This window comes from Cotesia glomerata, linkage group LG4, assembly GCF_020080835.1.
Source record: "Cotesia glomerata isolate CgM1 linkage group LG4, MPM_Cglom_v2.3, whole genome shotgun sequence".
Taxonomy (NCBI): Eukaryota; Metazoa; Arthropoda; class Insecta; order Hymenoptera; family Braconidae; genus Cotesia; species Cotesia glomerata.
In genome coordinates this window covers 23,071,618-23,096,946 of record NC_058161.1, presented here as the reverse complement: position 1 = coordinate 23,096,946, position 25,329 = coordinate 23,071,618, and the positions used below count along the sequence as shown (strand labels likewise).

Below are 25,329 nucleotides of genomic sequence, written 5' to 3'. Positions count from 1 at the left end.
TATACAAAAAAAATTGATTAAAAAATAAAATAAAATCTAGCTGTCACTTGACAATTTTTAATTTTCCAACTCGCAAAAATTATTAAAAAAATAGCATTTTTAATTTTTAAAAATTTCTGTCATTTTTTTTGTCATAATTTATTTGTTAAAAAATAAAAAAATGATCAAATATCTGCTGAATAAATTTTTATAATAAAATGTATAAGAAATAAAATCTACTCACAACATGGCGACGAAACAAGGTTGTACGTTACTGAAGAAACGAAAGAGAGAAAAGAAGGGAGTGGTAGCCATTGCTAGTGGCCGCCATGTTTTTCACCAAGTGGGGTGTTTAGAAGGCCGGGGTGAAAAAATCATCTCTCAGGATATGCAGGTAATTAATAATCCCTTATTTCTCGATAATTACATTAAAAAACAACCCACAAACATTATTAACTAAATAATTGACAGAAAAACATTGACACACTAGAAATATTTAGCAACGTCATTTGGTGAAATCGCACATAGTCCGTCGTTATGACTCACGTACCAAACGCGTAGTCTACGACAAGGTTATTTCCAATTATTTTAAATATTTTCGTCAGCTATCACAACAAATCCATGGGTTATTGCTCCTCTCTCTTCGTCATTGGGTGACTAAAAATAATTCTAAATTTTTCTTCTTTTTATGAATCTGGATAATTGTCACCAACAATTTATTTATTTAAATATTTAAATATAATATTCCATTAGTCATAGAGATTGCATCATTTATGTCCATTATTTCTCTACTTCTACTCTACTAGTTTTCATTTTCTTCTCAAGCTCTTTAACTTTACTATTGATGTTTTTATTTTTTATTTCTTCCTTTTATTATCATTTTACTCTTTTAAATGTCCTTTTAACCTTTGCGCGGGATTATTTCACTATACATTCCATTACTTTTTATGTGCCATTTTTTATTGATATTTGCTATTTAGGTCAAATTTTGTTTTTCCAAAAATCATTTTTTACTGTTTAAAAATTAGAAAATTAGAAAATTTTTTTTAATTAGTCTTATGTAATAATTTTATTGAAAATTAATAATTATAAATTTAAAAGAGAAAAAAAAAATTTTTAATTTTTCTAATTCATTTTTTATGAAATTATGACATTAATTTAAAGTTAGCAGTCGCGTGACCATTTTTTATTTTTTTTTTAATAAATAAATTTGCTCCAAAAAATTATTTCTAAAAAATTGCATTTTTTATTTTTTTAATTTTCTATGTGCCATTTTTTTTTTTTTCATTTTTTTCAACATAATTTATTTGTTAAAAAAATTTTAAAAATTATAAAATATCTGATAAATTAATTTTCATCATGAAATTTAGAATTTAATCCATAAAAATTTAACAAATTTTGAAAGTTTTAATTTATTTCTTCTAATTATTTTTATTATGTTAAAAAACAAATTTTGTGGTCGCTAAATTTTTATCTTACATTAAAATATTGATTAAAAAAATTTCTTTTTATAGTCAATTTTTTTTTTTAATCTAATTTTACCGAAGTTGGATTAAAAATCATTTGCTACATAAAAATTTACTCCATTTTTTAATAATTGAACAATAAAATTTTAAATTAGTCATTAGCAGTCACTAAACAATTTTTTAATTGTATTTAAAAAAAAAATTTGTTCCAAAAAATTATTCTTAAAAAATTACATTTTTTATTTTTTAAAATTTCTTATAAAATTTATTAAATATATGCTAAATTAATTTTCATAAAAAATTGACAAAAATTTTTCTTTTCGGCTTTAAATTTTTATTTGAATTTTAAGAAGAAATAAAAAAATAACAATAAATTTTTACTCTCAAAATTTGTCAAATAATTTTTTATAAAAATTTTTATTGCAATAAAAAAAATTTTTTTTCTTAAGAAATGATAGAAAAATTTTTAAAATAATAAACAATAAAAAAATTAAATATATGAAAATTTTGATTTTTATTAAATCTGTAAAATAATTATTAAAATCAAAAAATATTTTTTTTTTAGTGTCAAAATGGGAAGGAGATTTAATTTTTCCTTCATAAAGACATGCCATCCCATCAACGACAGCGGAACCTCCACCCAGGTACGACAACCGGAACTACTGTAACTTAATAAATAAAAAAACAAACAATAGAAATCTTAAAAAAAAGTCAACATCTAAGAACTCGTTTAAATAAAAGAATAAATATAAAAAAAAAAAATAAATAAATAAATACAAGAGCAAGAACAACCAACAGGATTTACCGATAATCTTCAATCTCGAATCTAAAATCTTCAAATTAAAGGAACAAAATTCAACGGATTCATCGTTACAGATTAAAAAATGTGGTTTTATGAGTGATTAATTTTATTAGTAACATATTTATTAAAAGAGTTTGAAGTAATTTCGTGGTGGTGGTGACCTAAGTCACTTTTGAGGACGGACAATAAATTTAATTAAAAAAATTTATTGGTAAGTTATTTTTTAATATATTATTATATTTATTTTTTAATTATTAATTATTAATTCTTACTAATTATTTTTTATTTTAGTTCCTCAGATTGGTTTCACATGTAACATGTATTTAAAATTATTAATTTTGACGCTAATATCTGTTTTCTAGGTGATATTTAAGTATTAATTATTACAAACGGCACATGTAATTAAAACGCTTGAAAAATCTCGAATTATGCAAAACCTGTTATATGAAAGATTTTAAATATTTCAATTGTATATTACAAGAGAAATAATATTGAATAAAAGTTATCGTAATTACTGATAATATTATTCGAAATATTATAATTCAATATTTGTTTAAATTTGATGTCGAGTCATAAATTTTAAAGCTTAAAAATAAATAATTTTAAATACTTAAATTTAAATAAAATGATTTTAGTTATAGTTTAATTATTGTTCATTTAAAATTGGATTTTTTAAACAACTAATTAATAATTTCCTGAAGGTTTATATAAATTTTTGAACATTTCAAAAAATTTATGTTAACTGCCCAGATAGCCAGTTGATGGTAACTTGTATAAAATTTCAAGTTTAATATTGGCTATTTGCCTCATTAACGACTTTGTAGCAAATTGACATCTATTTATATGTTAAAGCCGTTTGGTGTAAATTTGAGGAGCAGATTGATGGCAGACTTACTGTAAAAGTTGGAACGCAACATTTGCGCTTAATTTGCTTGCAAACTGCATGCAGATTGACAGAAGCTTTAGAATTTTTTGTCTTATCAATGAAAAATGGGCATGTCAGGCTAAGCCAGAATGCCAAACATTGGGTCTCTTTGGCCGAACTAAGTCCTGAGTAAACTTAGTAAGAATAAGTGTAGTAAAAAATGCTTTAACTAAGGTAAAGTACCTAGTAGTTAAACAGGTTTCAAAGTAAAACGTATTTGACCCTACTTTTGATATATAAAGATGTAATTATTAGTTTAAATTAGTGATTTTCATGAAAATATAAACAATTTTGAATTAATTGAAGTACAAAATAGCCCAGATAATTGATTATTTATATTTTGACGTTTTTAAGATAGACTATGAAAGGGGTAAGCAAAATTTTTCAACGTTTTATTGAAATATCAAAAGAATTATAACATTATTAAATAATATCAATATTTAATGTATTCATTTAAAAATGAGAAATATCTGTATTTAATTTTTTAATTACATAATTTTATGAATGACAAAGCAAATTTTCAATTATAAATAAAAAAAAAAAGGCCATTCGGCAGCCGAAATGGAAGTAGATTTTTCAAATAAAAAAAATTGATTTTTAATAAAATAATATAATAACACTGATAATGTATAAGTTAATTCATGAATTAAAAACAAAATTCAATAATAAATTTAAAACTATTTACAATAAATTTTGGAAAAAAAAATTATCTTGTGAAGAAAAAGTTTCTCAAATATTTACCAAAGAATTGCACAGATTATAAGATTTGAATTATAAATGTCCAAATTTTAAGTAACTGCTGAGAAACAACAGTTTTCAAGTTAATCAGAATTTTGCAACCGGATAAAATTTTAGTTGAAGAAAACAATGGTTAGAACTAATTTGTGACATATTTACTGACAACCTACCCGAAAACATTACACAAAAGACTGATCAATATCGTAATTATTGAATTTACATCATGATTAACCTATGATGTAGACAATAATTCTAAAACGGCTGCAACAGTAAAACTGTTTCATTAAACGAACTCTAAAAGGAGTAATATTGAGGCTACTACCCCTTCTAAGTAGTGAAAATTAAAGCTTATTAAAAGAGCTTTACGATGCATTTTACCGAATTTCAATATTTTTGTCTAGTTCAGTAATTATACCAAGTTGAAGTAGTAAAACATCAATTTTACGATTTTCAAAATTTCAAAATCCTGTCATTTCCAAATTACTCGCCCGATTAAGCTCATCTTCGAACTTAACCTTGGTCTTGATCGATAGATAAAGCATGCTGAGTTTGAGAAGAATCGGTCATAAATTGAAAACGCTATCGTGCTGACAAGCCGCGTTATATCGTATAAATATATATATTTTCTGACTCCACTCGACAAACTAAGTCAGAAAATGGCTAAATTTTTCAAAAGTTGCGCCATGAGGACGGCTGCAATAGTTAGATTTTTATAAAATCTACTAAAAACTCAATTCAAAATGTTCAATAATTTTTAACTACACTTATTTTTAGCTGTAAAAATTATTTAATTTGCAGTAATTAATACAAATCACAATGCTGATCACTAGTTTATAAACCTATTAGATATTAGGGTGCTGTTAAAATTATACGGCTCCAGTTTGTTCAAGTTCTGGATACGGCTTTGAAAATTTGGAGATATAGTTAGACGCTAAAATTTAATATAAAAATTATAGCTTATGTCTGCAAAAATATATATTATTTAGAAAAGACTATTTCATTGGGTGGTACAATTTTTTTTTTTGCCCTCCGGGCGGAAAGTGGCAACTTTCGTCCCGCTGCACTAAACAAAGTTGCCGCTTTCCGCCTTCGTCGGACAAAAAAATAGTATACACTCCACGGGAAGTAAATAAGAAAGCCTCAGATCACATGTTTGTTGACCTCGGCTTCGCCTCGGACAACAATTACATGTGATCTGAGACATTTCTTACTTTACTTCCCTAGGTGTGTAATATACTATTTACTTGAAATGATGATATATCATTTTTTTTTTTATTGATTGTTCGATTTACGGCTTAGTACCTTTTTCATGAAAAAAATAGCATCTATCGGTGATTCTAGACATGTTAACTTTTAAGTTAACAAAAATATAATTGTTTTATAATTGAAAAAACTTACAGAAATCAATTACTTATAATAAATATATGGATTTTTTATTACAACAATTCGATAAGTCTGTTCAAGTACTGGTCCCATTTTTATGAGTGTTCAGATACTGGGTACTTTACATTACTAATTCTTACTAAGTTTACTCAGAACTTAGCTCGGCTGGACAGACCCCTTGATGGCTACTTGGATGCCAACTGACAGCAGATTTTGGCTTTCCAACTTTTGTAGTCAGCTTGCCTGAAATCTGCGCCTTTACACTGGCACCAAACTGCGTTAGAAGATTGGCGTCAATCTAACAGCAATATTTGAAAATTCTGGATTTGTAGCCAACTTGACTTCCAATTGACACCAATCATTGGACAGTAACTTTTGTACTGTTATTTTGGTTATTGGGTAATGTTTCAATTAGTTGTTTGTCCGTTCAAAATGTTAAGTTGCAGCTAAAAACCGTATCCACTTGAAATTTTGAGAAAAACTTTTTTCTCAAAGAAGGTTCAGAAAGATGATAGTTTTGTAAGTTTTAGCGGCACGAGCACAAAATTTTGAAACAAGACTAACATTTTTATAAAAATATTTTTCTTGTACTTACTCCCCGCTATTGAGATCAATAATTTTCAAAAATTGGGGAGGTATTTAGCTTTACGAATTCAAGTCGGGTGGAGAAGCTATTCTTACAGAAAAACAATAACTAAATATTCTCACCTTACAATCCTGAAACCTCATAAATTTGAGCACTAGCTTAAATTTCATAAATTTAGAGACTTTAGATCTATAATAAAGTTTGCTTAATACAAATATGAAAGAATTATAATATTACTTAACATATCTTTACAAATTTATAAAGTTATCATAATTGGTAAATCAAGTTTAAATACATTAAAAAAATTATATAATTAAATTCATTACACATGAATAGTTTATGTTTGTGTATATTATTAAGAAACTTATGTTTAATTAATTTTTTTTTTAATTATTTACAATTATATTAGCTTTGCACAAAATAGAATATTTAAAAAAATCATTTAATATAATCTCCTCTGTAATAGTAACAGAGAGAGAATTTTTTCTTGTACTTTTTACTTGTACACCTTTCTCGGTTTTTACAAGGCTGATCTCCCCTCTTTCTCCTAGCATTTACGCTTTCCTTGCTCTTCTTCTATATTGGACCTCAGCAAGTCCCATCCAACACTTCCTCTGCTTTATATTGCGGCTGTGAACCGACTTGTGCTTTCTGTACCGCATTTGCCCTGAACCTCACCTAACATGGGAAAAACCACAGAGAAAACCCATGATAGTACAGTCGGAGCTGGGCTAAGTCTACAGTGATTGATAAGAAACTCTTCTTTATCGACCACTGGAGCATTAGGCCCCTCTCCTAGTGTGCAGAGACCCCTCGCGCTAACCAACGCCGACTAGAGTGGTCACCCATTCAAGTTGTTGCTTAAATAGGTGATAACCCAAGTCAGACGTGTGCCGCCCGGCTACACGGAAAGAAATACATTGCGGATATCCCTATGTCGTTGTATTGCATTGCTATAAGCCCTATGCATATAGGATTATCTACTATACTGTATGGTACCAAAATCTTTGCGTCTATTACACGGGCGCATAGGAGGCTTGACGTGACAGCATTGCCGCCAGCCCCATACACGGGAAAAAATTTCTGGGAAAATTTACGATACAACTATTGTAAAGCTGGACTATACTTTTATTACTATTAATTGTCAAATATTTTAGAAGAAAAAATACTATTTATTCATGATAAAATACGATATTACTATTGTAAAAAGTAAGAGATGAAAATTTCCAGTGCTGCCTCTGTATCTTTTCAATAGAACTATAGCAAATTTTACAATAGTTGAATTGGAATGTTTCTCAATTAGTTTGAGTGATGGCCGTGCACAGCGCTAGACTTCGAGTTTATGTAAATGTTAAAGGATATGCTTCTTAGTTCATCTCGGATAGCGTAGAGGGACAGTCTCTGGCTACCAACACAGAGTTCTGGGTTCGATTCCCAGATAGCACGAAAATGTCGCTTTCTTTTTCGATTACTGTACAGGTACCAATTAGTCCAACCTTCTATCTCTCTCCCTCCTTAATATTTCTTTAAAAAAAACCAACTATAAATTTTTACAATAGTTGAATTGTAAAGTTCACAAACACATATTGTTTAATTTGCTCTATAGTGTTCGACTTTTTACGACTCTTGCTAGTCTTATTTGTTGGATAAAATTTACAATAGTAGATCGTAAAAATTACTAAATGAGAAGTATAGTCCACTGTTACTATTTTATTTAGTAAAAATTACAATAGTAAAAATAGTAAAAACTCCTTCAACTTCAATTTTCTTTCCGTGTAGTGCATCGCAGATGTCGCAATGCTACTAGTTTTTCCCGCGATATTACTTAGCGCGACAATCAATAATTCTATCGAATTACGGCCAGTATTTCATGGGTACAACTACTGTACCGACATAAAATTCATAAATTAGTAAAACTACTTTGAAATTAATTGTAACATTAAACTAGTTTAATACAAAATTTTTTAAATACTTTTTCATCGAACACACTGATAGAAGGATTTGTTTATATTTAATAAGCTTTATTAACTGTTAATAAATGATTTTTAACAGGTAACAAATATTTATTAACAGTTAATAAGTAATTTGTTTAGTACAATTTATTAACTGTTAAAAATATTTATTAATGGTTAATGAACATTTGTTAACTGTTAACGAATATTTATTTAAAATAAAAAGTAAAAATAGCAATTTCCTTTTGACACTTTTATTATAATCCTACAGCTGGAATACATGATAATAATTAAATTCACTAAATAAATTAACGTTTTTAATATTTAAAAATATAAAAAGATAATTATGAGCTATGATAAAATGTGCTATTTTTATAATAAATGTTATTATAATGTAATATAATTAATGCAAATAATTTATAAAGATGATTTTTATTTGTAAACCATCTTTTCTTTATATCATATAACATTGCAAATTGCAAGCGAAACAAATTCACTCTACAAAATATTTACTAATTGTTAATAAATATTTCTTAACTATTAATAAATACTTATTAACTATTAACAAATGTACTTTCCACCCAAATAGATATTTATTTAATGTTAAAAAATATTTATTAAAATTTAATAAATTAAATAATTGTCTTCAAATAAATTAAATTATTAACAGTTAATAAATCCTTCTATCAGTGCATAACCCATTCAATTAATTAAACTAATTTTGTTACTAAGGTAAAAGCCCCAATAGATGATCACGTACCAGTATATGATCACTCCATGTATTTGTATATCTATATTCACAAATATAGGTATACAAATACATGGAGTGATCATATACTGGTACATGATCATATATTGGGGCTTTTACCTTACTCTAATATCAGCATAAGAGATATAACAATAACGGATAGACTGTTCTGCCAGGAGCATCGTAAATGTCGCCAGTCACTATGGGTCTGACGCCCATAGTGACATTGGCGTATCAGCTATAACTATAAAGTAGTCAGTACTTGTCTCGGATAGCTTAACTGGTAGAGCCCTTGGCGCGTAAACCGAGAGATCTGGGTTCGATTCCCCAGTCTGGGCTGTCTGATTATTTTTTCAATTACGGAAAAATTCCCACCTGAGTAGGTCCCCCCCTTTCCCCTATCCGTTCTTTCTCCACTCCCTTAAAAAAAATTTGCTTTGATATGGTTGATGTTACTATTCCCACCATAGCCAAATCATCTATGCTGACGATTTTTATATCGAATCAAAATCTTCTAAACCATACAGTATAGTGTTCACACCCATAGTAACATAGTGATATCCGCAATGTATTTCTTTCCGTGTATCTCTCTGCCATTTTTTAGAGGTTGGCAACGTAACGCACATATTTTAATTATAATCACTGAAAAAAATAGTGGTGCGTGCCGGGATCGAACCCGGATCCCACTCTTTCGAAAAGCGGGCACCGAGCCGACTAGGCTATTGCCAGCCTCTGTAATAGTAACATTCAATTTAAAAATAAAAATTTTTATTTTTATTTTTAAAATTCTTGCTTAAGGATTAAAGATACGGTAAAATTAATAGGGAATTTTTGGTAGAGGATTTAATTCTCTATAAAAAAAGACCTGACTGGCCTTTTATGACAAAATATATCTCGAAACTTTTAGTTTCGAGAAAATAGCGTATAAAGTTTTAACAGAATTTGAGTACAATTTTTAACAGAAAAATTCATTTCTGCTATGATAAAACGTTGTAACTCCTCGAGATAAGTTTTCTTATCGTAACAAACTAATGCTCATTTTGATAAATAAATGGAATTATTATGACAAAACGCTGTAACTCGAAGAATTAAATGTTATAACTGTAGTTCGGGACTTTCCGCAATTCTTCGGCTCGCCATAGGACAAGCCGATTATAAAAAATTAACGATTTACAGCGTTTTGTTGTAACAATTTTTAATTTTTGTGTAAGGCCTGAAAAATGTCGTATCTCCGAGGGCATAAAAAAAATTTCCTCTATTTTCATTTTTTTTTAATTTCCAACACAGAAAAAAAATTTACTTGAATCAAGTAAATAATTTTTGAAGAATTTTATCTTCTTTGAGTAAAAATTCTTAAACTAAAAATTTTTCGTTGGTTTAAGTAAATTTTACTTGATTCAAGAATTTTTCGTCAATGAAACTCTTAAAAATTATTTTCTTCGTTTAAGAATTTTTCTCTTGATTCGAGTTAATTTTTTTTTCGGTGAATGTAAACGTTTTTTTTGAAATAGTAAAATTTTATGATACCCTATCATTAAGTGACACAAAAAAAACCTTTTTAGCTCTGTTACGACAAAAAGCAGCGTATCTCGAGATATCTTCAATATTTCAGCCACAATCGTAGCTTAAAACTTTTGAAAACTATGGATAAGTTTTATAACTTTATTTTTTAATTTTGAAAACAGGGAAAATAGATAGAGCAAAATTGATGAGGATTTTTTCGTAGAAAATTAAATTTTCTATAAAAAAGATCTGAAATGATTTTTTTGTATCTTCAATATTTGAGCATTAATAATAATTGTTAAATTTTGAAAAATAAAAATAATTATTTCCAGAGAGATGATCACCCCGGAGGCAGTGGAGTTAGCAAAATTAAAAGGTTCATGGTGTAGATCGCTGCTTAGGGAATGAGGAATCCGGGCCTACGTTTAGTCGGGCTCACGACGTCACCAAGTGGTGGCGGCGTATTTGGCACACGGGCCGAGGAGGAGTTGCGACATTGGCTTGAATCACGCTTGGATGCATTGGGTATAGACCCGGTTGCGTACTCGCGTTTTGTACTTAGCCTTTTACGTCGCCCCCCCGACTCGGCCCTGAGTCCTCTCGACGAAGACATTGACTTTGCCGTGGTTAATCGTCCTGCCGGTGGCGGAGGTGCTGGTGCTGGAGGACGTCGGCATCACCATCGTGTCAGACCTAGAGCCCGGATATCTGGTGATCGTGATCAGCGACGTGCTGTTGTTCAATGTCTCACAAATGCTGCTGATCAGGTAATTTTGTTTTTATCTAAAATTATTTTATTCCAAATCTAAAAAAATTTTTTTTAACAAAAAATTTATTGTGAGAAAAATTTTATATAGTCTCACATTACTAGATTTTTTAGACCACGCGTATGACGAGAAAAATAGACACATAAAATATTCTATAAAGTAAAAGCCCCAATAGATGATCATGTACCAGTATATGATCACTCCATGTATTTGTATACCTATATTTGTGAATATTATCATAAATACTTGATACAATAAATTTTTATATTTGATCAAGATTTTCAGATACTTTAGGGAAGCAGCGCCACCTACTTTAGCTGAAAAAAAAATTTTCTCACCTTGAGAAAATTTTTCTCTTGAATATTTGATACCCATTTTATATTATTTTACCGTGCAATTATACATATTGAATGAAAAAAAAAATGATTCAATATTATTTGATCTTCTCATTTGACATATTAATCAATAAAAATATTAATGAAAATTTACTTCTATCAAGAACTAAATTTTTTGGAGCAAGAGGCTGAATTTTTTCAAAACAACAAGATTTTCTTGACTTAAATAAATTTTCTTGGATCAAGATACGTATTTCTTAAAGCAAGAGAAATAATTTATTTGGAATAAGTGAAATTTATTGTGTAAAAAAAAAATTTTTTTTTTGCTCAAGAAAATAATTAGGACGAAAAATATTTTCTTGGCTCAGGTTAACCTTTTTTTTCTATGTAAGAAATTTCTTAATTTTTTTTTCTTTTAAAAATCAACTATAAGGTAAACGCCCCAATAGATGGACGGTTAAGCAAACTTCCATGTTCTTTAAGCAAAACAATATAATAAAATGTAAATAATTTGTAATAAAACAAATTATATTTATGCAATAATATGTAATTAACTAGAAAAAAATAAGCAAAACTTGGTAAAATTTCGTAGTAATTAACAGAAAAGAAAAATTGAAGAAAAAGACCAAAACTCCAGTAGATGGACAAAATCTCCGGTAGATGGACAGCTAATACCATTAAATGAACACTCCTTACAAATAATATTTTTAACTTATTGCTTATATCAGAAGTAATGAATTGTTTAATTTTTTTTTTTTTCTAAAAACTAAAGCTTGATAGTAATTTTCAAAATATATCGGAAATTAATTTTACTATCCTTTAACACGTCGTACTCTCTTATACAAGATAACGCTAAATATATATTAATATAAATAGATTATTAATTAATAATCTATATAAATTTGTAAAACACAACGTTCAAAATATTTTATGTTGCTTTTAAATTTTCTTTTTGCAGTTTTTTTCTTACGTTCAGCTTTTTCTTCCTTGTCTTTTAATTTCTCTTTTTATTTTCTTCATTTTTCTAATTTTTTTATTTTTCTGTACCTTCATTTGATCTTTTGTCTTTTTAATTTAACAAATAGAATTGAAAAAGTAAGAAGATTCACCATGTAAACACAATGTTCATCTATTGAATAGAATTTATAAATGTATTACCAATAGATAAGCAGTCAATTTGCTTATTTTCTTTCTATTTTATTATTAAAAAACCATATTTATAGGTTTTTTCGTAAAATGTGAGTATAATCAAATGCACATACCTTACTTTTTTCATTATTTTAAATAATATCACTGTTAAAAATTTCTATAGTATTTTTACTAAAAATGTGTTGGAAGTAATTACGAACCACGATATAGTAATTATAATACTTAGTTTTGTAAATTTACTCCACTATTTATTCCAAGTCAATTTAAGAAAATTACGAACTAGTTTCTGTAATTTATTAAACATCTATCGGCAATTTGTTTAATAATATTAAAATACAGATATTGTAATTTTACAAAACAAATTCTATTAAAAAAAAATATTTCTATTCTATTAAAAAAATATTTCTATTTCTATTAAAAAAATATTTATCTATGTATTCATATATATATATATATATATATATATATGATCATATATATATATATATATATATATATATATATATATATAAGTAGTTGTTAGTTAAAATAATAAAAAAGATTAGATTTACACTGTTAAAAATTTCTGTAGTATTTTTACTAAAAATGTGTTGGAAGTTTTACGCACCACAATATAGCAATTATAATACTTAGTTTTGTAAATTTACTCCACTATTTATTCCAACTCAATTTAAGAAAATTACGAAACAGTTTCTGTAATTTATTAAACATCTATCGGCAATTTGTTTAATAATATTAAAATACAGATATTGTAATTTTACAAAACAAATTCTTATTAAAAAAAATATTTCTATTCTATTAAAAAATATTTATCTATGTATTCATATATATATATATATATATATATATATATATATATATATATATATATATATATATATATATATATATATATATATATAAGTAGTTGTTAGTTAAAATAATAAAAAGATTAGATTTACACTGTTAAAAATTTCTGTAGTATTTTTACTAAAAATGTGTTGGAAGTTTTTACGCACCACAATATAGTAATTATAATACACAGTTTTGTAAATTTACTCCACTTTTTATTCCAACTCAATTTAGGAAAATTACGAAACAATTTTTGTAATTTACTAAACATCTATCGGCAATTTGTTTAACAATATTACAATACGGGATTGTAATTTTACAAAACAAATTCTATTAAAAATGTTTTGTAAGTTTAGTACTCCGAGAAAAAATATTCAATATATATTCATATATATATAGGTAGTTGATAGTTGAAATAGTAAAAAAGAATAATTTGATTTGATATTTGTTGTGATTTTATTTTTATGAAGCGCTAATTATATTTTCCGAAATTTGGCATTTCATACAGACTTTAATTTGCTATTCGTTAAATATAAAGTGAAAAACGCATTTACCCTAACTAAGAATCGAACGCGAGCCTCGCACTTGCCAGACCGATACCTAACCCCCTACGCCGTACGACCGATCGGTGGTTCAATATCTCATCATTCTTATAAGCTAATCCTACGGGGTAATGGAGCATTACGACTTATTTTTACATCATTTGTGTTATTTGATACTGTTTATTGATGGAAAATAACTAACTTTTACATTATTTATAATCATTAAATATTATTAAAATTAGAGTCTAATATACACTCGTTCAAATATATCGATTCCGAAATGATCATTCGAAAGTAATATTAAAATTTATAAAAGATATACGATGCCTCGAATTTCTTATTAGTAATAAGTTATTACAAATAAACAACTATAGACTGAAAATTAGTAAAAATAAATATGAAGGACATGTTGTTTTTTGATACATCAGTCTACATCAACAAGTAGACGCTATTATGGTTCAAATTTATAATCGTATTGAACTTCGGCTTTATAATTAAAAAATTTTTTTTAATATTTTCAAAAACATAAGAAAATGACTTATAAAAAAATTCCAACTTAGAGTATTAAAAACTAATTTTTCCCATTAGTTTTATATAAAACATATCTCAAAAGTTATACTGTATAGTGATAGAGAAATATATTCAATAATTATGATTTAACAAGCGAGACCATCTTTTTCTCGTTTTGCTCTCACGGAGTTCAACGGAACTATCTCTGTCGCACTCCCAACAGCACAGCAATTGCAGTTTCGATTGGTATCACGAAACGAATGAAATTTTTGAAAAAAACGCTTTGTGGTGAAATAGTTTATTAAATTATCTATTATCTCTAAAAACGTTTTTCCAAAATTTCCATTCGTTTCGCTAAGCCGATTGAAACTGCAATCACTGGTCTCGGCTGTTAAATTAAAAGTGAAAATTAAACACTGAAGATTTCGAAGGTGATTATTCTCACCTAAGAAAAAATAAGTATCTCAAATAATTGATTGTCTACTGAATATATTGTAGATGTTTACGAACATTAAAGTTGACCATAAATAATCAATGGAAACTTTTATTTTTTATTTTTATTTTTTGAATTATGGGGAACTATTTAATTATGCATAAAATTGAGAAAAAACGGCCCTTCTTATACTATACAAAATTGCTATAACAAAAAGAATATGGTAAATGAAATTACAAACAATGTTTGCAAATATAAGGCATTTTCATAGTAATTTAGCAAAGGTTTTGTAAAATTACCACACACATTATAAACAATAATAATTGTGGGTGAAATTAAAATTCACGATTTAATTTCACAATTAACATTTGAATATTACAAAGAAAGTTACTAAATTTTTTAAGACTCCATTGTAATTTCGATTACAACTTTGTTTTGTGATTTTACAAAAATTTCTAGCAAACCAAACTACAAACAATGTTTGTAAATTTCAAAGATTTGTATTGAAATTCGACAAACAGTTTCGTAAAATTACAATACAATTAGGATTTTTACATGAAAATCGTAAAATTACAATACTTCCTACTAAGTTTCCTGACATCTTTTGAAAAATTACCAAAATTGTTTCATAACTTCGCAGTAGTAAATATCGATTTGTAATTTTACCCAACATTTGTTTTGTAAAATAATTGTAACTTTACAAATATTTTTAACAGTGTAATATTTATTTTTGATTTAATTTAACAATTGAATTTTGAATATCACAAAGAAAATTATTAAATTTTCAATGACTCCATTGTATTTCTATTAAAACTTCGTTTTTGTGATTTTACAAAAATTTCTAGTAAACCAAATTACAAACAATGTTTGTAAATCTCAAAAGTTTTTAATGAAATTTGACGAACAATTCCGTAAACAGTCGTTCGCCAACGTGCGTACCGAGCAGACGTGTTTTGAGTGCTCCGTTCTACGTGTAAGTTGTGCGGTGATTTGTATACAAGTATACACGACCAATCATTAGTGTGTTAAAAGTTTCAATACTCTGAGTATAGTTTGTCCATTTCCTACGAGTGTAATTATTGCGCGGTGAATCTCTGTTCCAAGAGATTTTGTCCATCACAATGAACTCGCAACGAAACTACACCAATGCCTTACTGACCGAGAACGTCCCTTCTAAAGATCAAGCCATTATTTTTGGACACAATTGACGGTGTCCAATTACACGAATATGCAATTGCAGTGGGAAACAAAGTTGGTCCGGAAAACATCCGGCATCTTTCAAGAATCGCCAACAACCGAGTCTGTATTTATATGTCATCAAAAGAAGTAGCTGATGCCCTCATCGACAAATTTAAAACTGTAAAACTGAGAGACACCAATATTGTAGTGCGTCCACTTATTTCCCGCAACAAAAGACTAATTCTCTCCTAATGTCCCACCTATAATTTCTAATGACATCATCCTTAGCAAAGCTTAAAGAATTTAAAGTTAATCCGATTTCGAACATATCAACACTCCGTGCGGGCTTAAACATTCCAGGGTATCAACACATTTTAAGCTTCAGACGACAAGTATTCATTAAGCCTGAAGAGGTAAAACAATATTCCCGCACTATTAAAATTGATTTTGAGGACACATCATACTATGTTTACCCAACGTTAGATACAATGCTATGTTTCAACTGCAAAGAGGAAGGGCATCTAGCAAAAGCTTGCCTCGTCAAGTACAAACTCTCAACCGAGTGCTGACACCAATACGAAGGATAACTCGGACATCATCACTCCCCCCAAAACCAGCGTCGCTTCAAAACCTACCTTTCCCCCGCTGCCACTTAAAATTCCGAATAACAACGAAGATAATCGAAATACCACCTCACGAACAGGGGGTGATTTGACAACCTCGATCTCTAAACGACCAAGATCCAATGGATCCTCTCCAGCTTCACTACCAACTCAACATCAATTATTCTCAACACCATCCAATAAGGACCAAACAAGGTTGACAAAAAAACCTAAATCCGATCCCAAACCACTAATCCTCCCTCCCAAAATTGAGCAGGCATTTAAAAGCTCACCTACTGACTACCCGTGCGCGTTTCCGCAACTAGTAAGTTTCCTTGAAGATATACCCGGAACCAAAGAAATTGAGACCGTACTTACAAAAACATAATTTCCAGGCTGCTGACACGGCTGTGATGCTCAGAAAATTATATAACCTTCTTAATAACCGCAAACAAAAGCACCTTACTCGAACAATAAACAGAATTGAGGGAAATGTCCTCGATGAGACTTCTTCCCAAAGCTCAATCGCCTCCAATAGCAGTTTAATGGAATTTGATGAATCAGCTTTCGATCCAGCTTCGGCCAAACACCCAGAAGCCCTCTAACTTAGCCCCATATCCAAATAAGCTCCAATACTCGTAAACCCGAGTACTCAACCCCACGCAAAAGTGAACCTGTGTAGTAATGCGCGCCCTGCAATGGAATATAAACGGTTTTTTCGCCAAAAGAGTTTTAGAAGTACTGTTGAGAGAAACAGACCATGATTGCATCTGCCTCCAGGAGACCACCTTCAAAACGATTTCTGTGCGTCAATCCGAGGATACGAAGCGGTATACAAAAATCGAAGTAACGGAATACGAGCCAGCGGAGGCGTGGCAGTGTTTATCAAGGATAAGTGGAATATCGAAAAGCTTCAACTAGATACCCCCCTAGAAGCTGTAGCTGCAAAGAGTTCTATCAGCTCACCCTGTCACTATATGCAGTATCTACCTCCCGAATAGCAGACCACTATGCAAGAATGAACTTTTCAGATATTATAAGCCAACTTCCTACTCCATACATCCTATGTGGCGATTTTAATGCCCATAATCCTCTATGGGGGTCCAATAGTACCGATCGACGCGGCAGAATCATAGAAAGCTGGTATGATGAACTAGATCAGGCAATCATCCTAAATAACGGTTCAAGTACCCATTTCGATACTAAATCAGGCCAACATAGCTCCATTGACCTCACCTTCGCGTCATCTACTATCGCATATGACCTTGAATGGACTGTCGCCGAAGACGATTCCAGCAGTGACCACTATCCGATTGCCATCAACTTCCCGGAAGCACACGACGAATCACCATGCTATCCACAGAAATGGGTTGTTAAAAACGCCAACTGGAAGAAATATCTGAGTATCCTCCAAGATCAGAAACAGCTCCTTCCCAACACCTCGACCTTCTCTAATATGACAGCAAATGAGATTGTCGACTCTTTCACCAATATAATTACAGCCGCAGCCACTGAATCAATCCCTAAATCATCTGGGTCAAGAAAACGGAAATCGATTCCATGGTGGAACACGGACTGTAAATCAGCAATTAAAGACTCCAAAAAAGCCTTCCGCAAATATAAAAAAAATCCCAACGAAGAGAACATGATAGCCTTCAAGAGAACCAGAGCTGTCGCCCGAAGGACTGTTAAAAAGAGTAAAAAAGACTGCTGGAATAATTTTTACTTCGTCGATTAACGAAAAAACCCCACCAGCAGTTGTATGGAGTAAAATCGGGTCCATATCTGGAAAACGCGCTCCCCTACATACCCCAACCATTACCGATTCTACAGGGGAATATAATTAACAAAGCACAAGAAGAAACTGCTGGACATTTTTGCGGAAGCATTCGCTGCAAATTCAAAAGGCCATAATCGTCACCGGGAAACGTCTAGTATTGCAACTGACCCTCCTAACCTGCGTGAAGAAGCAATGCAAAATTCCGACCCTATTAACAATTCCTTTACTTTTGACGAACTACTACAAGCCATCTCCAAGTGTCGTAATTCTAGTCCAGGACCTGACGGTATCCCTAACGCGCTAATCAAGAACCTTCCCCACCCATATCTCGAATATCTGCTGGCAATCTATAACCATTTGTGGCACTCACAGACCTTCCCTGATCAGTGGAGAGAAGCAACAGTCATTCCGATCCTAAAGCCGAATAAAGAACGCACCAAAACTTCAAACTATAGGCCAATATCACTGACATGCAACCTATGTAAAGTATGGGAGAAGATGGTATGTCACCGACTGAGATGGCGATTGGAAAAAGCGGAACTACTTGCACCTCACCAATTTGGATCCCGAAATTTCAGATCTACCACCGACTACTTAGTCAATATTGAAGCGAATATGTGCGATGCGCTTGCCGACCATGCCCACCTCCTCATGGTTTCCTTAGATATAGAAAAAGCCTACGAAACAACCTGGATCCCAAAAGTCATTGAGATAATGATATCCTTTAATTTCTCCGGCAATCTCATTGCCTTTGTCACCAACTTTCTGAGCAATCGATGCATGAGAGTACGGATCAAAGGAGTCCTCTCCAAGCTAGTATCTATTAACGGATTACCTCAGGGAGCCGTGCTCAGTGTCATTCTTTTTATTATAACAATCAACCATGCTCTCCACATTGTTAAGTCTCCTCTCCAAGGACACCTCTTCGTAGACGACCAGTCAATTACGTGCTGGGGTAAAAATGTTGAATTTACTTTTCATATTGTCCAAAAGACATTGAACGATTTACAAGACTGGGCAGACAGCTGTGGCTTCAAATTCTCAGCAGCAAAATCGGATTATATGATAATCGGCAGTCAGAAAGGAACTAAAAATAAGAATCTCGGTCTATTCATCAACAACCAACCACTCCAGGAAAAGGACTCAACTAAAATCCTTGGGCTCACGATTGATAAAAATCTCACATGGGAAAAACACATTAAAACCCTAAAGAACGAATGTCAAAACCGAATGCGTATTTTAAAGGTTCTAGCCAACAAGCAATGGGGAGGTAGTACGGAATTATTATTAAGAGTTTACCGCTGTTTAATCAGGTCTAAGCTGGACTATGGAGCCATAATCTACGATTCAGCGAGCAAATCACTTTTGGACACTCTCCAACCTATCGTGAACTCCGCATGTCGAATATGCCTCGGAGCATTCAGAACGAGTCCAGCCGCTAGCCTTCTCGCGGAAGCTGGTGAACTCCCCCTGGCTGTCCGAAGGAAAGAACTTTGTATTAAGTACGCGGTATCGATAGCCACAACCCCGAATAACCCAGCATACCATTGCATTTACAAAAACGTACCGCCTAACGACGACCTCAATTACAATGCTCCTGAATCACTTAGGTTAAGGATAGCTCGCTACACCGCCGAGCTTGGACTCCACCTACCGACTGTTTATAAACGATCACTTGGATACTTCCCTCCGTGGGAATCCTTACAGATCCCAATGAATCTTGACCTCAGCGACCATGATCGACCAACTTCAACCAATGAAATCTTCAGAACACTCTTCTGTGAAATGCGCGACATTTATTCACCATGCATTGAGTATTATACTGACGGCTCAGTCTGCAACGGAAAAACAGGCTATGCGGTAATCTCGAACTCTAACCCTATAGTTACCCAGCGATCACATGACTACAACTCTATCTTCACGTGTGAGGCCAAGGCGATTCTCCATACCCTTGAGATAATCCAAAATCGACAGGACAACACAAACAGCACCATCTTTACGGATTCGATGTCCTGTCTAAGGGCTATCCAAAATATCTTCACCCAGAATCCTATCATCCAAAGTATCCATCAAATACTAGACCACCTCAGGACACTTAAACTACAGGTCAGCCTTGTTTGGATACCCGCCCATACGGGAATCCCAGGAAATGAGGAAGCTGATCAGGCCGCAAAAGCCGCAACTGCGGGAAGAATGCCCACCGGACTCACCCGTCACACTTACTGAGGCCAATAAAATAATCTCCAAGGCAATTAAAACCAATGGAATACCATGTGGCTCCAAAGACCCAGCAAGCTCCACGATGTCAGAAATAATATTTCTGAAGTGGTCCCCAACATTAGATAGATGGGAACAGACTGTACTAACACGAATCCGCATCGGCCATACAAATCTCACCCATTCATACCTCATCTCTAAGAAACCCCAGAATCTATGCCAACGCTGTAACTCCCCAATATCAGTGAAACACCTCCTGATTGACTGCAGCGACTACCAGCAAGACAGAGAACGTGCGGGCCTAACGGATGATCTCCCAGGAATGCTAACAGACTATAATAAATGTAAAAAAGTAATCAAGTTTTTAAAAAATGTATCAATATTCCACTTAATTTAAAAGAAAGGTTGTAGTCGCTGATGACCTCGATGTCAAAAAGCGACTTGTAAATAAAATAAAATAAAAAAAACAATTCCATAAAATTACAATACAAGTAGGATTTTTACGTGAAGATCGTAAAATTACAACAAATCCCACTGTTTCCTGACATTTTTTGAAAAATTACTAGAATTGTTTTATAATTTCGCAGTTAAGTGGTAAACATCGATTTGTACTTTTACCCAACCTTTGTTTTGCAGAATGATTGTAATTTTACAAATATTTTTAACAGTGTAATTACAAATAATGTTAAACAGCTAGCTGTGACATGCTTATTGGTGGTGGCGCTCTCTAAGCTAAAATTCGAGACGTCAAATTAAAAAAATTTTTTTCAACTATTATTTTTAATACAAAAATTCAAGAACTCATTTTTCGCTCTCTGAACTATGTGTAGTTATTTAAAAAAATGATGACTACATTTTTGTTCTTAAATTTAATGTAATTTCTTTTAGAAACAATATTTGTCTATTTATTGGTGTATTTACCGTACAATTTATTTTTTTTTTAAGAAATAAATAAGCGTTATAAAGCTTTTTGTATATTTTTAGAAGAAATTCTTAAAAATAAATAAAAAAAAATTTATTTTTTCAGAAATGTGGAGTTGAACCATTGGTTGATGAATTGTGTGCTAAATTGCGGAATCTCGAAGGTAGCAGTGGGTCTACAAATGATACTAGTGACACTGAAACGGAAGAAAGTAAAAGAAAAAATCTAGAAAGTGTCAACAATAGTAAATTTGAGACCTTAACACCTCGAGATAAAGCGTTGAGATATTACGCAGCTTTTCCAGCCTTACAGCCTGCCACCCCAAAGAAAAATAATAATTATAATCATAATAATAATAATATTATTAATAATAATAACAATAATAATAATTATAATAATAACAATTATAATATTAATAAAAATAATAATAATCTCAAGAAGGATAAAACCTACAGTGCCACCATTAATAATTTGAATAAAAAAAATTACAATAATAAAAATAAAAAGAACGATAAGAAGAGGAAAACTAAAATGTCCATTGTGAGTATATTAGATTAATTTTAGCTTTTGTTTTTGCATTTTCTTGAAGTATGATAAAGTAAAGGCTCCAAATATTTACCAGTTTAGATAAAATGATTATCAGGGCCTGGAAGTTGGGGCAAAACAATTAAAAATTAAAAAAGAGCGAAATTCACACGACAATGCCTAGCAATAAAACAATAGCGAGCAAATTCACACGCATAATGTCATAGTCATCAATTCATGTCATAGCTTAGAAATTAAATGTCAAAACAAAATAAGTTTGGCAGCAAAAACACGTGTGTTTATGTTGAAGAACTCTGAAATTAGCTGTAAAATGAAATATATAGTATATTACACACCTAGGGAAGTAAAGTAAGAAATGTCTCGGATCACATGTAATTGTCGGCCGAGGCGAAGCCGAGGTTGACAAACATGTGATCTGAGGCTTTCTTATTTACTTCCCGTGGAGTGTATACTATTTTTTTGCTCGACGAAGGCGGAAAGCGGCAACTTTGTTTAGCGCAGCGGGACGAAAGTTGCCACTTTCCGCCCGGAGGGCAAAAAAATAAATTTATTACTTGGTGCGTTTGCAGACAAAAAGTAAGACAAAAAAATAATACAAAAAATAAGACAAAAAGTAAGACAAAAAATAAGACATGAAATAAGACAAAAAGTAAGACAACAAGTAAGACAAAGAATAAAACAGAAAATAAGACAAAAAATCTGGAAATCGGTTGACCGCGCAGGCCAACCCTAGAATTTCCCGCTAAGTTTGGATTTCAAGCGCCTTAGAATGAGTTTTTTGGTTAATATTTGAGCTTTTTAAGCTTAAAGCACCGTTTTTCATATATTGAGCTCTTTGAGCTCAAAATATATTTATTAAACTATAACTTTTGAATGCGTCGTTCGATTTTCATTTTTTAAAAAGTATTCGACGCAGTTTTTAAAGCACAAAAAGAAAATCTATAGGTTCATATTGATTGGCTGAGGAATCTCAGATATTTTTTAAAAATACCGAAAAATAATTTTGTGAATTTTTAAACAACTAAAACTTTTGAATGCGTTGTTCTATTTTAATTTTCGAAAATGCATTCGAAGCAGTTTTTCAAGCACAAAAAATGTATGTATAACACAAAATATTTATAGTATAAATTTATATTATAATATTTATAGCTCAAAGAGCTCAATATATGAAAAACGGTGCTTTAAGCTTAAAATGCTCAAATATTAACCAAAAAACTCATTCTAAGGCGCTTGAAATCAAACTTAGCGGGAAATTCTAGGGTTGGCCTGCGCGGTCAACCGATTTCAGATTTTTGTCTTATTTTCTGTTTTATTCTTTGTCTTACTTGTTGTCTTACTTTTGTCTTATTTCATGTCTTATTTTTTTGTCTTATTTTTTGTATTATTTTTTGTCTTACTTTTTGTCTGCAAACGCACCAAGTAATAAATTTATTTATATTTCATTTTACAGCTAATTTCAGAGTTCTTCAACATAAACACACGTGTTTTTGCTGCCAAACTTATTTTGTTTTGACATTTAATTTCTAGGCTATGACATGAATTATGCGTGTGAATTTGCTCGCTATTGTTTTATTGCTAGGCATTGTCGTGTGAATTTCGCTCTTTTTTTATTTTTAATTGTTTTACCCCAACTTCCAGGCCCTGATGATTATAAATTATTGGACGCCTCATAAGCGAGCGGTGCTCTACTCTCGCCTTACAAAAATCAAGTGATTTTTTTAACTAAAATTGTCTCTACACGGAAAAAAGTAGACTGTAAAATTCACTCGGATTCGGGTTAATTTTGATAGTTTCAAACAGTACAGTGAACATCGGGGTGGCAAAAATATAAATATTACAGAACTTAATGTAGAAAGTGTAAAATTTATAGCTAAATTTGTCATTAAAGACAAATTTTGGGAACTGGGGAATCGGACTGCCCAGACCGGGACTCAAGCCCGGATCGTTTGGCTACGCGCTAAAGGCTCTACCAGTTAAGCTATCCGAGACATTGTCCGTAACTACCATTAGAACGTGTATAAAAGCCACAATTTATAATTTAATATCGAAAATAAGTGATTAGTAGCTGTCACTATAATAAATAACGACTCTTTCATCTTAAAAAATTACAGTTTCAAGCAGTAAAAATTTCCATTTCAATATATCGCGTGTCAAATGCCAAAAGGGTGTATAAAAGTTATACGCCCTTTTAGTTTTGCAAAACCAAAAGGGCGTATAATTTTTTCTTGGTGCTAATCGTTTTGTAAATATGTTCTAAGCTTAAAATTAAAAAAAAAATTTTCCAAAGCCAAAAGGGTGTATGTTTTGAGTTATACGCCCTTTTGGCTTTAGAACACTGAAAATTTAGTGATATAAAACCAAAAAGGCGTATAATTTTTAACTTCTCGCTAAGAAAATTGAAAATTTTCTAAAATTGGGATTATTTGGGTTTTCATCAGATCTATATTCAGCTATACTCAGCTCAAAAAACTTTCTAACGATTAGTTAATAATTTCTTACTTATAATAAGGTGTTTCATTTTATATATACATACACAGTAAAAAATTTTTCGTCAAATTTAACACAAAAATTTGTGTTGATGACGCGATTGTGTTGAATCAACATTTTAAACTGTTAAATTCTACACAAACATTTTTACACTTTACACAATGACGAAAAATTTTTTACTGCGTATTATAGATTTTAACTACAATTTTACGCGACGAAAAAAAAGGAAATTTATAAAAAATATGAAAATTTTAGTACGCGAAAAAACTTTTAATTCATATGCTTTTTTAATCATTGGGCTGTCCAAAGTGATGAAAATTTTTAAATTTACTACTATCGAAAATGTTGACTTTTTCAAATTTTTTTTTTCACAAACTTTTTCCGGACGATTTTGAAGACTGTTGTTCGAAATTATGAAAATTTCTGATTTTTTTTATACGCCCTTTTGGCTTTAGACCGATAATTTCCTAAAGCCAAAAGGGCGTATATATTAAGATACGCCCTTTTGGCGTTAGTAAGTTAAAAATTCTTTTTCTGCAGATCTTTACGTTTCGGGCGATTCTAAAAAGAATGGCAAAAAAAAATTTTTTTATACCCTCTTTTGGCATGGAACCCTATCTAACTGCTGTAATACGCCCTTTTGGCATTTAGCACGCGATATAGTCCATATTATGAGGAGAAGGGGGTCTCACTCTGGGAGAATTTAACATTTGAAATAGTAAAAATTCTACTTTTAAAATATACATTTTACCAGTCCAAGCAGGTCAATGATAGTTTCATTTTTAGCGACGTTGCTTGTATTAGAAATTTACTAACTTTATTTTATACTTTTTACGTATCATAAGATCATTTTTTAGGTACGAAATGATAAATATCAAAGTCTAAATTCTTAATTATTATACTTAAACATTTTAGACATTTAGATAGCGAATATTACTGTTTGAAAT

At 30.8% G+C, this 25,329-nt stretch overlaps 1 protein-coding gene across 1 annotated transcript; it reads left to right on the top strand.

The window, feature by feature from the left end:
* Positions 1–251: 251 nt before the first annotated feature.
* On the top strand, positions 252–21,922 carry LOC123263216 (SUN domain-containing protein 2-like). The gene is made up of 4 exons (XM_044725803.1): positions 252–373; positions 2,011–2,458; positions 10,415–10,849; positions 21,455–21,922. The coding sequence occupies exons 3-4, from the start codon at positions 10,487–10,489 to the stop codon at positions 21,905–21,907; spliced, it is 816 nt and encodes a 271-aa protein (XP_044581738.1). The 5' UTR covers positions 252–373; positions 2,011–2,458; positions 10,415–10,486; the 3' UTR covers positions 21,908–21,922.
* Positions 21,923–25,329: the final 3,407 nt, after the last annotated feature.

Excerpts from the sequence above, each read along its gene's own strand:
- LOC123263216 (XM_044725803.1), top strand. The coding sequence starts at position 10,487 with ATGAGGAATCCGGGCCTACGTTTAGTCGGGCTCACGACGTCACCAAGT. Across the intron at positions 10,850-21,454 it reads TCACAAATGCTGCTGATCAG|AAATGTGGAGTTGAACCATT; the intron begins GTAATTTTGTTT and ends TTATTTTTTCAG.